Here is a 12,954-nt window from a genome sequence, read left to right on the forward strand (position 1 = left end):
CATTCAGCAGTCTTTCAGATGGTGGGACTATTTTCTGTGGGCCTTGGGGGAGGGAGGCAGGGAGGTGTTGCAAAGAGAAGCTAGCATTAGGAAGTTCTTCACAACCCAATCTGTTGTCATTTCAGCATGCTTTTTGGTTCAAAATATCTCTCAGCAACAGAGATAGGGGTCTTTGCAGCCCTCACCCACAATGGCTCCAAAGCCAACACCAAGGAGGGCAAAGAACTACAGGAAACTGATATGAAAAAGGTAAGCTTAGAAATGGTCTTTTGGGAAATAACCCCCAAGCAGAAAAAGGTTATATCTCAATGGCACAGGATATGCTTTGAAAAGAGAAGACTGTTGGTTCAATCCCTTGTACCTCTAGTTAAAGATGCACCACTAAAAGGCATAGTATAATACAGTGATGGCGAACCTTTTAGAGACCGAGTGCCCAAACTGCAACCCAAAACCCACTTATTCATCGTAAAGTGCCAACACGGCAATTTAACCTGAATACTGAGGTTTTAGTTTAGAAAAAACAACTCATACGTTAACATCTCATGCTCACAAGCATAAAATGATCCAAACAAAGTAAGGAAAGCAATCCCAAGTGCTTTCATTGATTTAAAATTATTTGGCAGAGAATTCCACACTTTAAGGATTTCATTTTCAGAACTAACTGTACTATCCTTTGTCATCCATAAAATTAAATCATGGCAATGACTGACAAACACCATGTTCCCCATCTGCATTCTCAAAACTCTGCAGGGGGGCTTATTGGACCCGCTGCGGCCGCTCATGCTCGGCCCCGAGGGCTGCCCTGCCGGGCGCCCCACTACACCCGCCGAGTCGCCCCCGCCCCTCGACAAAGTTGGCTGCAGCGCGGCGGAAACTTGTGCCAAGGCCGCGAGGAGGGGCGGAGGAGGGGGACGGGCAGCCAAGGGGGCGGCGGAAGAGGGGGCGGGGGCGACTTGGCGGGCGTAGTGGTGCGGCCGGCAGGGCAGCCCTCGGGGCCGAGCATGAGCGGGCGGCGGGGGGTCTGGAGCGGCGCCTGGGTGGGGCGGCGGTGCTGCTGCTGCTGCTAAGGCGGAGTGGGGTAACGGAGGCAGATGGCGCCGAGGCCGCGAGGAGGGGACGGGCGGGGGCGGGGGCGGCTCCACGCATGCCCATAGAAAGGGCTTGGCGTGCCGCTTGTGGCACGCGTGCCATAGGTTCGCCAACACGGGTATAATATATTGAGCTAGAAGGACTCAGCAGTCTGACTTTGTATAAGGCAGCTTCATATGGCTCTTTATGTACAAAAATTTCCATGGGAGAATTCAATTCAGCCTCAATCTGAACCCCTTCAAGGATAATGCAGCATCTTCCTTGCGTTTTGAATGAGCAGCCCATAGCTCATGGAATCACCTGCTGTTCCCAGAAAGTGTGTACTCTGATATGCAGAACTTTTCAGGTGTGATGTGGCTAGTGTTGGATTGGGCATGAGGAGGCTCAGATACAAATCACTATTTGCCAGGAAATTAAATGGGCAACCTTGGACTAGTCATCCCCAGACTAATGTAACTCACAGGATTGTTATGATAAAGTAGAGAAAGGGACAATCACAAATGCTGCTCTGAGCTCCTTGGAGGAAAGGTGTGATATAAATAAAATAATATATAAAGCAGAAGAAAAATGTACTCATGCATCTCCTCACACAATAACAGAGGAAAGACAGTGCATAAAAATGGATTTAACATTGGGCTTCATGTCCTTGAATCTGGCTTTGGTACCAGCAGCACACCACACCTTGGATGGGATCTGGTGAAATGTTTCCACAAATGAGAGGATTTCCACAGATGGCGCACAGCTCCCCTCTGCTGCTGCAGCCCAAATGCCCTCTGATGCTGTTCCTTGGGGTAGGAGCAGCATTTCAGGGAGCAGTCTGGGCTGCAGTGGGAGAGGAGAGGCTAGGCGAGACAGTAGTGCTCCTCAGGCAGAAGTCCCTCTGTCCACAGAAATGTTTCACTGGATGCAGGTCTATAGCTTCTCCTGTTATGCTCCAGCTGCAAAACCAACCAACTTTTAGATCACCTGTGTTGCAGAGATGGACACACGGTGCAGCTTCCCAGATTCTTAAAGTAGCATCTCCTGTTTGTTCTTTCAAAATTTTCCAAGCGGCCTGGACTGCCTGGTTTAATTTAAAAGTTCCAGTGATTTGTGGGATGCATCCCCTCTCCCCATCTTATGCTTCGCCACCATGTCTTCCTTTCTAGTTCTCTACTAGGCTATTATCAGCTACACAATACACATAGTGAGCAACCTTAAGCAAATCTACTCAGAAGTAAGTCCTATTTTATTCACTGGGGTTTACTCCCAGGAAAGTGTTCTTGGGATTGCAGTCACAGTTCCTTTGCGCAGTTTTACATGAGAGGCCAAGAAAGTGTTGTTTTTAGGAACTATGTTTTGTATGGTTTTTATTGATGCTATCTGCTTGGGTCCCAGACATGGGTCATTTATGCTTTGAAGGATTTGCCACTCTGCAGACACACGGTTTTCTGATTTGAATCTTAAAAGCCCTATGCATGGGGACTCATTGCCCTGAAGAGACCCCAGAAGTAGCAGGAGCCATGAAGAAACCCCCAAAATGCAGACTGTTCAAAGTCCCTCCCCACTGTATTGGCTGCCAAGGGGTGCTGATGGCTGGCAGATTGCGAACTGTGGCAGCGGTCGCCAAACACCCCTAGTCAGCTCCTGGAGCCTGAAGATCTTGTCTTTTCCTGCTTGCCTCCCTAACATGCATGGCGTCAAACAAAGCCCCCCCCCCATCTATCCCTCTGTGGCAGTGGTCAACGACAGGTCAGGTGCTGAGCTTCTCTCTCCTCCTTGCAGAATGGGTCACCGAAGGCGCAGAAGCCATATTGCATCAGCCCAATGGAGAGAGAATGCTTATGAGGTGGGGGCTGAGGGCAGGACAGGCAACAATGGGTGGGGGAAGAGAAAACCCCAAGTTAAGACTATTCACAAAAATGGCCTCAACTAGTTTCACTTTGGAATCAAGGCAAAATTTAAATTCGCATTAAAAGAGGTTTCTGAAATCCTGGGGCTAGTGCATTGCAGCCATGGGGTGTCCCCTGAAGGACGGAAAATTCATGAATACATTTTTTAAAAAGCCGTGGGGCTCTTCCGTTTGGATCGTGCAGCTAATAACCAAGCATAAAAATGGCCATGTGGAAGAAAAGTGGGAATTTTAAAAAATAAATAATAATAGTCGTAGTAATAATAATACTCCAAGTTCTTTTTTGCAGTAAATTTTACACACTGCTTATATGCACCTATTCTTTTTCAGCACCTACATTATAGGGCAGTACACTTGGTAATGGTTCATACGAGTTTTTCCTTTTGATAATCCTTTGGGAAGAGGGCTGTTTCTTTCTTTCCCGTCTAGCTTTCAAGCTTTCTCCCTATTACATTCTTTCTAGGATCCAGCTGGAGTCTTTCCCACATGTAATCTCAAATGTTAGCGCTGTCTCCTCCTCCCACCCCCAAATATTTTAGAAGTGTTTAAAGTGGACAGGCTTATTGCCAAACTATACAATACCTCTGGGCATTAATGAGATTGGAGTTCCCATAACCCAACTCACTTTCCCCACAGCAGCTGGGCCTAATTTGGATCGGGACCGTGCGGCTGGAGGAGGATGGGCTGAAAGGGCTTGAGGGGCATTACTTGCCTCATTGCAGGGCTGCAAATGCACTGAAAACTGCACATATTGTACCCCTTAGAATTCATACTCATTGGAGTAAAGTTAAGTCCAAGCTTACTACCCATAGTATGAACTGTGGCAAAAAGATTTTACTACAGCTCATATTTTCTCTATATTAAAGCCACCAGAGCTATCTCTGTCCCATAACCCAGGCAGAAACCAGACTGAAAAGGATCTAGAGCAAATGAGTTATCCAAGATCTGGAGATGGTTGGCAACTGTTCTGCAATCACTTTGCCCAGAAAGGGCAGATTAGAGACTGGGTGAGAACTGGCCACATAATTTTTCTGTGCTCTATACACATACAAAAAAGGTGCTTCCCACCTTTGATGGCATCCAGCTGACGCTTGCTGGCTTGGTTAACAGCCTGGAGTTATACTGGATCCAACATTACTGCTAGAAAAGCAAGTTAATGCAGCTGCAAAAAATGCTTTCTTCCCACCCAGTTTAGTCCCGAAGATGACCCTCTACCTTGACTTGGCCAGTCTGGCCACCTGGGTCCATGCCATGGTAATGCACTCTATGTAGGTATCCCCTCAAAGTCAACTCAGTCTCCAGTTAGTGCAGAATTTTGCAGTTCATTTATTATCAGGAGCTAGGCACATCATGTGCATTACTCCCATTCTCCAGTCCCTCCGTCGGCTGCAGATCAGCTACCAGTTTCAATTCAAGATATTGAGGGCCCTGAGCCTCATATCTGCAGGACCACCTCTCCCTCTATGTACTGCCATGACAGCTCCGCTCATCTGTAGCAGGGTCTTCTGCAGGTGCCACTCCACAAATGGGCAAAATCAACAACTGGCCGTACATGTGCCTTCTCTGTTGTGGCCCTTACCTTATGGAATGGACTGCCTGATGAGGCCAGGAAGGCTCTCACTGTCCTGGCATTCCACAAACTATGCAAAACTGAATTATTCAGGAGGGCTTTTTTACACAGGTAACAGGGCTATGCAATAACAGAATGTTCAGAACGATGCTTTAATAAAGGGGAAAGGGACTGTGGACTATACTACTGTATGTAGTATCTACTATCTGTTGCGATATGTATTATCCTACTATGTAATTTCTGTATCATTTAACATGTGATATTAATATTTATGCTTTGTTTCAGATTTCTGCTTGGTTTCAGATTTCTGGAGTCCTAATCCTATTATACTGCTTATTAGATGTCCCATCCAGTTGATTGTATGGGTTTATACTGTGTAATCTGCCTTGGGTCTCTGTAAGAAAAGTGGACCATACATAAGTGGAAATATATACACAGTGGCCATTTATGCAGGGTCGATTTTGATGCTTGCTCAAAGCTGCTTTTTTTAAATACACCCTTTAAAATGACTATTCACTGTCCCAATGCAAGAGAAATTCCACCCCTCCACTAGCCTGCTCCTTTGTTTGCATAGACATTAGCAATGGTCATTTGCATAGCTAAGCCGCAGCTGTGATTTTTTATGGTTCCTTCAGTAAATGCTTCGATGCGAGGGCAGAGCAAATACAATAGGTCATGTTAAAGGGGCTCTTAAGATATGCGAAGCAGGTATGCACCAGCTTCGCAGTGACGGCTGGAATGACGGTTCAGCGTGAAGGGGGGGAAAATGCGGGGCACTTCAGCCTGGAACTCGCTGCTAATTACCAAGCATAAACGGCCAGTGTCATTTAAACCTTGAAATCCACCTAAACCACTCTTTGCCCCGGGATGCTGGGTCTTTAATTGTTAGTGACTTCTAAGGTGTACTATGTTTTTATTATGTTTTATTTTGTAAGCTGCCCCAAGTAGGTTCTGTGGAAGGGTAGCACAGAAATCATCTAAATCCATAAACCGGGGGTCCACAACGTGGTGCCCGTGGGTGCCATGGCGCCCCCAACACCTTTCTTGGCACCCATCAAGTATTTTTAAAAAGTGGTTATGGCTAGGTGGGGCTCTTGCCCGACACGGCTTTTCATTTGCCACTTGAAGATCTCATAGGCTACGAAGATTAAAATAACATTGTTTCAGTGGCAGCCGCCATCACAGTGTTTTATTCTCTCACACCTTTCTTTCCCAGTGTATTTTTGAATTTAACCTCTTCTCCCCTGTCCTTGGGCTTCCTCTGTGTGAGGCTCCTGCCTCCTGGAGGCAGCCCACTTTGTGGCTGTGCTCCCCACCTTGTGTCAGAATTCCAAATGCGTCCACAGGCTCAGATAGGTTGGGGAGCCCTGACATAAACAGACAAAATGTTGGTGGAATACATGTGTCACTAATACAATTATGGTACCTTCATTTATCTCCAAGAGAACCCTCATTAGCATCTATCAGCAGTTTATTCCCATTTAAGCTGTTCTCACAGTCATTAGCTGTACAGAACAGCAATGCTATAAGTCAGTTATACAGCCAGATGCTCAGCTGTGGTTCTGTCCGCTATCTTCGAACACGCCTCTTATGTGGAGATGTCAAGCAATAAGATACTGTAAGTTACAAATGCAAGGACCACACTGTCTTCCTGAGCAGTGCATGAAGCTGTTGACTAAGGTCATTTATGCATGGTCGCTTTAGCCTCCTTTATTCCCCATTTCAGCCAGGATCAAAGTAACCCGGGTTGGGGGAAACTGTATGCAATGGCTGGAATGATCAGGGTTGAAACTGTGCTAATGGAGGCATGAATACAGAAAAGCAGTCTCCCAAGTTCAAATCAAGTCCCACCCCTTTAAATGCTGCTCTGTAATTGGCTGACTTTGCAACTCACCCTGAGAGAAGACTTCCTTCCCCCCCAGACCCGCCACATAAAAAAGCATTTTAAGAACAAAAAACAAAAAATGGAGCAATCTGAAAGAAGGGGGGAGGAATCCAAGCCTTATTTTAAAAAATCCTTTCTTTTGCTCTGAAAGAGCTCCGAGGTAGCAGGAAGCAGGAAACACTTGAATCCCTGCCTCTTTACTCACTGCTTTGTGATTGGCTGTGAGAGAAGCCAATCTTCTGTGCTTCCCCTGTTTGGCTGCCTTGAAGAAGGGTTTGGAAAAGGGTGGGGCGAAGCTCAACCCGAGAAAGGTGTATGCTCGCTCTGTGGCTCTGGAATGAGCCAGGAAGAACAGTTTGACTCGGTCCAGAAGAGGAATGGGAAAAGCAGGGGTCGCTCTGCGTTGTAGCAGCGTTGAGCTTCCAAGGAATGAGGTAGCGTGCATTCCCAAAAATTCGATCCTGGCTGAAACAGGGAATAAAGGAGGGTTAAGCAACCATGCATAAAACACCTAAATCTCCACATCACATTCACACACAGACACACACAAAAATGGCCCTGTGATCTCACCACACAGATCCTCCCAACACGGCTAAAGATGGCACGTCCTTTGCTGTCCGACTCTACTGCCTTCTCAGTGAAGAAGAAGTAAACCTTGTCATTTTCCCAGTCATCATTGTCTGGGATCAAATAAGCCGCAACAAATTTAGGGGCTGTAATAAAGATTGCAAAGGCATGTTAGAAAGAAGGACACCAGATACTGTGTGCCTCTAAGCATGAATCCTAAAAGATACATACTTCTACAATTTCCTGTAGGCAGTTGGTGGAGCTACTGCCAATGGAGTGACCACATAGAAAGTCCACTTATTAAGGGACCAACATCAAAGATGTTGCTGATTTTCCTTTCCATTGGCTGACTTTTGCCATGTTTCCTGGTTTAGTGTGCTTAGCTATGGTTATTTTATCTAGGGTATTGTTTTAAGCAATGTTTTAAGTTCCTTTGTGGAGCCATGTTCATAAAAAGTGGGCTGTGAATATCTTCAATAAATATCAATAACTAAAAGAGTTATAAACACATCCAAATACAAATCCTCATAACATGACCCTCCTGCCATCCCATTCCTAATCCCACTGATAAGCATTTCCTTGCTTTCACAATTGTGTGAAATGTATACGCTTTATTCATTCAACAGTGCTAGGGTGAATTGAGCCTCATTCCCAAATACATTTAAGCTCTTTCCAACCCATATTTGCCATGATTTGCCCAAATTATTTGGAAGGCACATGCACTTCATTTGACTAAAATGTCCAATCAGATGAACAGAGATAGCATATGGGTAACTATACCACATACCCTTTGATTTTAAGAACTCTTATAACTTTCTCCTACCATTAAGCAGACGCTGATCTATCTCAGTGCGTAGAGAGGAGCGGTGTCCCATTGTTCGGAAGATCACAGAGTCCCTGCCCAAGAAATCTGCTGTTAGTCCTGTATACAAGTCACCACCTAGGAGAGAAACCCCACAGAAACAATAAACTCTTTCACTATATTCCTGCAGTAATAATCATGATACTTAGCATTTATGAAGTATTTTAGAATATTCAGAAAGCTTCATATAATAATCTCCATAATCTTTACAACTACCCTGTGTGATATTGTAAATGTGGGGCAGAGAAGGAAGATAAGAAAGCATAGCTTGCTTAAAGCCCCCTAGTCATGAATCGAAGAGACAAGAATTGGTTTCCTTGTTCACAGTTCATACCCTTGGCCAGTTCGTTACACCAGTGTATGGGAAATGAGTGGATGTAAGTGTACAATGAAAGAACAGGTGAACTTGGTTTATGCAACTGTACCAGAGAGAAAAAGATTTATGTCCATACTTAGGACACATCTTCACAGAGGATTTGATGTTAAAGGCTTCTGAGGCAACCTTTTTCATTTTTTCAAGATGGTTATCAAGCCCCCACTTGTGCTTTCTGAATCCTCTAGCACAGAAAGCTTTTATGCATGTTGTCCTTAGAAAGAGTCGCTGCCTGTGTCCCCATATTCCCAGATGGACACAATAATTCAAAATAGCCCTAGATATCATTTAAGACCAGAGATCTTTCATGGCACTAAGAAACCAAAGCCAATTTGTTCTTATCAAGAAAGGACAAGGCAATTTAAGAACTAACAAGAAAATATTATTTTATGTGTTATTTTGCTTAGCTGAAGTGCACTATAAGTTAATGTAATGAATCAATAGCTAAGAAGTCAATGCTAGGTTTCAGGTGCAGTTTATTGACCATTTCTAACTAGGCCTGTACATTATGTTGCGCAGAGTACCCTGCAGAGAATAGATGACTGCACTTTGGGCTTACAAGGCCACAGATTGTCATTAGGGTACAAGAACCTTGGATCTAGTTGATCCACTTAATGTGACACCTACCAACAAAAGTACTTGCAAATGCCCTATTGGGCTCATGAGGACATCTCCCCCGGCCACTTTCTATACTTGTAGGATCCAAGCTGAACACGTGCTGGGAGGAGAAGAAGCACAAATGATAAACAAGGTAATAAAATATTGCTAACAGAACCACAACAGTATACACAGTCTTGAGTTTAGAGGTGATATGAGAAGAAAGGAAGTCTGGACAGATGTAACAAAGGAAATGTGAGGAAATGCAAGTCCTACCAGCATTTGGATACACTACAGCTTTGCTTTTAACAATGAGAAATCCAGCAACTGATATTGCTCAGCTGTAGACAGTGAAATTAATCAAACCAAAATAAATAAATAAAACCTACTTGTAGCTTTTTCAGTACAGCTGGGCCTTGAATATTTAAATCCTTTTGGTTTTACAGCAGTACTATAATAAGGATCATCCCACAATTAATATTTGGTGAGAGATAAGATGCTAATAGTAATCTGGGTGGTGTATTATCTTTCCCATCATCCTTTTATAAGCTAATCAGTTATACTTTCAAGAAACAGAGACAGCAGATAGGATTAGGATGAATGCTGTTGGACAGAGAGCAAGAGAGAGAGAAACTCTGCCAGAACAAGATGACCTTTCAGAGTTAGCCAGGGTCTCAGATAGGGTTGCCAACTCTGGGTTGGGAAATTCCTGAAGATTTGGGGTATAGCCTGTGGAAGATAGGGTTTGGGGAGGGATGTGGAGTATAATGCCATAGAGTCCACCATCCAAAGCAGCTATTTTCTCTGGGAGAAATGATCTCTGGACATCAGTTGTAATCCTAGGAAATCTCCAGCTACCACCCATATGCTATGTCTGCATAGCAAAGCATTTCCCCCCAGCAAACTGGCATGGCAACTCTTTTTTCTGTAGGGATACAGGACAAAATTAAAAGTTCTCCAGTGAGTTGGGATCCTCCATGGCTCTTGGACCGACAATTGTAGGAGGGTTGCAAACCAAGGTCTGCGAGGCCAGAATGGGGCAATGAATATGACATTGGCTTTCTCCTGGAAGACCTTTCTCAGTACCTTGGGTATAATTGGTAAGGGCTGAAAGGCATACATCAGGCCCTTGGGCCATGGGCTGGTTAGAGAGTCTGTCCCTTCTGCCCTCTGGTGGAAGTATCGTATGAAGAACCTTGGAAGCCTGCTGTTTGCATTTGAGGAGAACAGGTCTACCTGAGGGACGCCAAATTTGGAAGTAACGAGCTGAAAGGCATCTTGATCGAGTGACCACTCTCCCTCGTCTATGGTCTGGTGGCTCAGCCAGTCCGCCTGGATGTTGAGTGCCCCTTTTATATGCTCTGCCCGTATCGACAGGAGGTGCACTTGTGACCATGACAATATTGTTACTGCCTCCAGATGGAGGGAGGATGATCTTGTCCCTCCCTGCTTGTTGATGTGTGCTTTTGTTGTTGTGTTGTCCGTCCTCACGAGTACATGGTGACCTCGGAGGACTGATGAAAATTCTAGGAGGGCTAGTCTGACCGCTCTCATCTCCAGTAAATTGATGTGGAGCTTGGTCTCGGATGGAGACCAGCGGCCTTGGGCTATGTGCTTGTCTAGGGTGGCTCCCCATCCCTCTAGACTGGCATCTGTAAATAGCTGTAAGGGCTCGTCATGGATGTATTGGCTGGGTTTTTGTAGGTTTGACCTGCGGGCCCACCAACGCAAACCCTGTTTTGTCTTCTGGGTAATGCAGATAGGTCTGTCTCTCTTTTTCCCTATGTCCATTTGAAAAGGACGAAGAAGCCACTGAAGCGGTCGCGAGTGAAACTGAGCCCACGGCACCACCGCAATACAGGAGATCATAAGACCTAGCAGCCTCGCTAGTCGCATTAAGCGGGCCGACTTTGACCTGATTATGGACGATGGATGTTAAGGTGGCAATCTTGCCAATTCGTTCTGGAGGTAATGAAAGGGAATTTGTCTGGGAATCTATCCGAACCCCCAGGTGGACGAGGGAGTGAGAGGGTGTCAGGGAACTCTTTTTGACTATGTAGCCATGTTGTTGAAGAAGCTGTACTACTGTTGTGGTATGTTGAATGGACTGATTTGGGCACAGATCAGGGCACAGATCAGGATGTCATCTGGATACGCTGCTATGACAGTGACGAGGATCTTCGTGAAAACCCTCGGTGCGGAAGCCAGGCCAAAAGGGAGAGCCCTGAACTGGAAATGATGTTGTCCAATTGCAAATCGTAAATAACGTTTGTGGCGTGGGTGAATGGGCACATGTAGATACGCCTCGGTTAAGTCTACTGCCGTCATGAATGTATTTGGCTGTAGAGATTCCATGATAGAGCGAAGTGTTTCCATCCTGAAATGCTTTCGGGTCATCCTCCTGTTCACATACTTGAGGTCCAAAATGGCCCTCCAGTCCCCATTTTTCTTTGGGACAGTGAAAAATATGGAGTAGACCTCTTGGTGTATCTCTTGAATGGGTACCTGCTCTATGGCCCTGAGTGTTCTGTCTCGCTTTTCCCTCTTGAGGGATGTCAGGGAAAGGATAAACCGATCTCGTGGTTGAAAGGTGAACTCCAGAAGGTAACCCTCTGATATAATTCTGGAGATTCAGCTGTCCGGGTTGGAGGCCAACCACCTGGTCTTGAAAAACTGAACCCTCCCCCCGATCCCTGTGAGTTCGACGTCATTGGGAATTGGATTTTGTGAACTTGTCACCTTTGTCAGTTCTGTTGTTGTTCTGGGGTCTTTGGAACCTTCCGCCTCTTTGAAAAGGCCGAAAATTATTATTCCAGGATCCTCTCTTGTACTAAGGTCTGACCCTGGGAGAGGCCCGAAAGGAACGAAAGGGCTGGTAAGTGAATGATCTCTGTTCCTTGCGCAACTGCCTTGGCATGACCTATTTTTTATCCTTCGTTTCTATTAGGATTTTTTCCAACTTTTCCCCGAAGAGTCTATTCTCTTGTATTGGGTAGGCCATGAGGGTGGTCTTGGCTCTAAAGTCTGCTTGCCATGCTCGCAGCCAAAGGGCCCGTCTCAAGGATGTGACCGAGGCCATGGATTGGGCCATGAAGGAGATGGAGTCTAAAGAGGCATCAGCCATTAGACTGACCGCACTTAGAACTCTCTCTAAACCTCCAATCACTCTGACGTTGTCATCTGGGACCAATTAAATGAGTTTCTTGACCCATAAAAATGAGGCCCTTGTGAAAATGGACATAGTGGCATTGGCCTGAATTGCCAAAGTCGAGGCTTCATGAGCCTTCCTGGCTAGGGAGTCCAATTTTCTGTCCAGTTGGTCACGCAAGGCTCCCACCCCATCCTCTGGAACCAGACCTGGATTTTGTAGGTCTGCCACCGGGGCGTCCATGAGTGGCACCTTGAGCATGGACATGGCATGAGGTGCCAGGGAGTAAAGTTTTTTAATCGTAGGAGGAACTTGTTTTGTGGCTGAAGGGTTATCCCACTCTTCTCTAACTGTTCTAGAAAACAGTTCAGGAAAGGGGACTAGGTTGCTGGAAGCCTTTTTTCTCGGAAAGCACTCTTTTACCCCTTGTTTTAACTTGGGAGTGGTTTCCTCTGTGGGATCGCCCTCTTCATTTAATTACAAAGCCAAGATAGCCTTAGCTAGCAATGCTTGATAATCTTCCCCATTGAATAGCCTGGTGGGCTGTTCATCTGAATGGGAAGAGTCGTCTGCAGAGTCAAACTCTCCTTCCTCTAGTTCTTGGTCTGAATCTATGGATAGGGAGGATTCCATTTGGCTAGTTTGAGTCTCAATGCCCTTAGATTTCAATGCAGCCTTAGTTGGCCACTGAGCTGAGGTAGAAGCCTGTGGTTGTACCTGGATAGGAACCTGATTTGGTTGTACCTGGATAGGGCCCTGATTTGGGCCGGGTTCTCCCTCCCTGTTACTCACAGACTGTGAAAATGAGGTGGAGGAGGACCCGAAGGGGCCCGTCCAAGGGAAGGGGGGGAATTCTACATTGATAAGCCTGAAAGGCTTGCCATTGTCTAAGAAGGGCATAATTCACTAAATTGTCTGCCTCCTGTTGGGAAAAATGGCGAACTCCCGCCTCTTCAGAAAGGGGGGGTACGT

General features: G+C 45.7%; 1 protein-coding gene across 1 annotated transcript in view; it reads right to left on the bottom strand.

The window, feature by feature from the left end:
- Positions 1 to 12,954, bottom strand: part of SEMA3G (semaphorin 3G) — a 99,803-nt gene that overhangs the window by 25,891 nt on the left and 60,958 nt on the right. Inside the window, exons 5-7 of the mRNA XM_056847240.1 lie at positions 8,865 to 8,955; positions 7,826 to 7,942; positions 7,006 to 7,148 (exon numbers count right to left, since the gene is read on the bottom strand). Of these exons, the coding sequence (XP_056703218.1) occupies positions 7,006 to 7,148; positions 7,826 to 7,942; positions 8,865 to 8,955 (351 nt within the window). The remainder of the gene's footprint in view (positions 1 to 7,005; positions 7,149 to 7,825; positions 7,943 to 8,864; positions 8,956 to 12,954) is intronic.

The sequence above is a fragment of the Euleptes europaea genome, chromosome 1, assembly GCF_029931775.1.
Source record: "Euleptes europaea isolate rEulEur1 chromosome 1, rEulEur1.hap1, whole genome shotgun sequence".
Lineage (NCBI taxonomy): Eukaryota > Metazoa > Chordata > Lepidosauria > Squamata > Sphaerodactylidae > Euleptes > Euleptes europaea.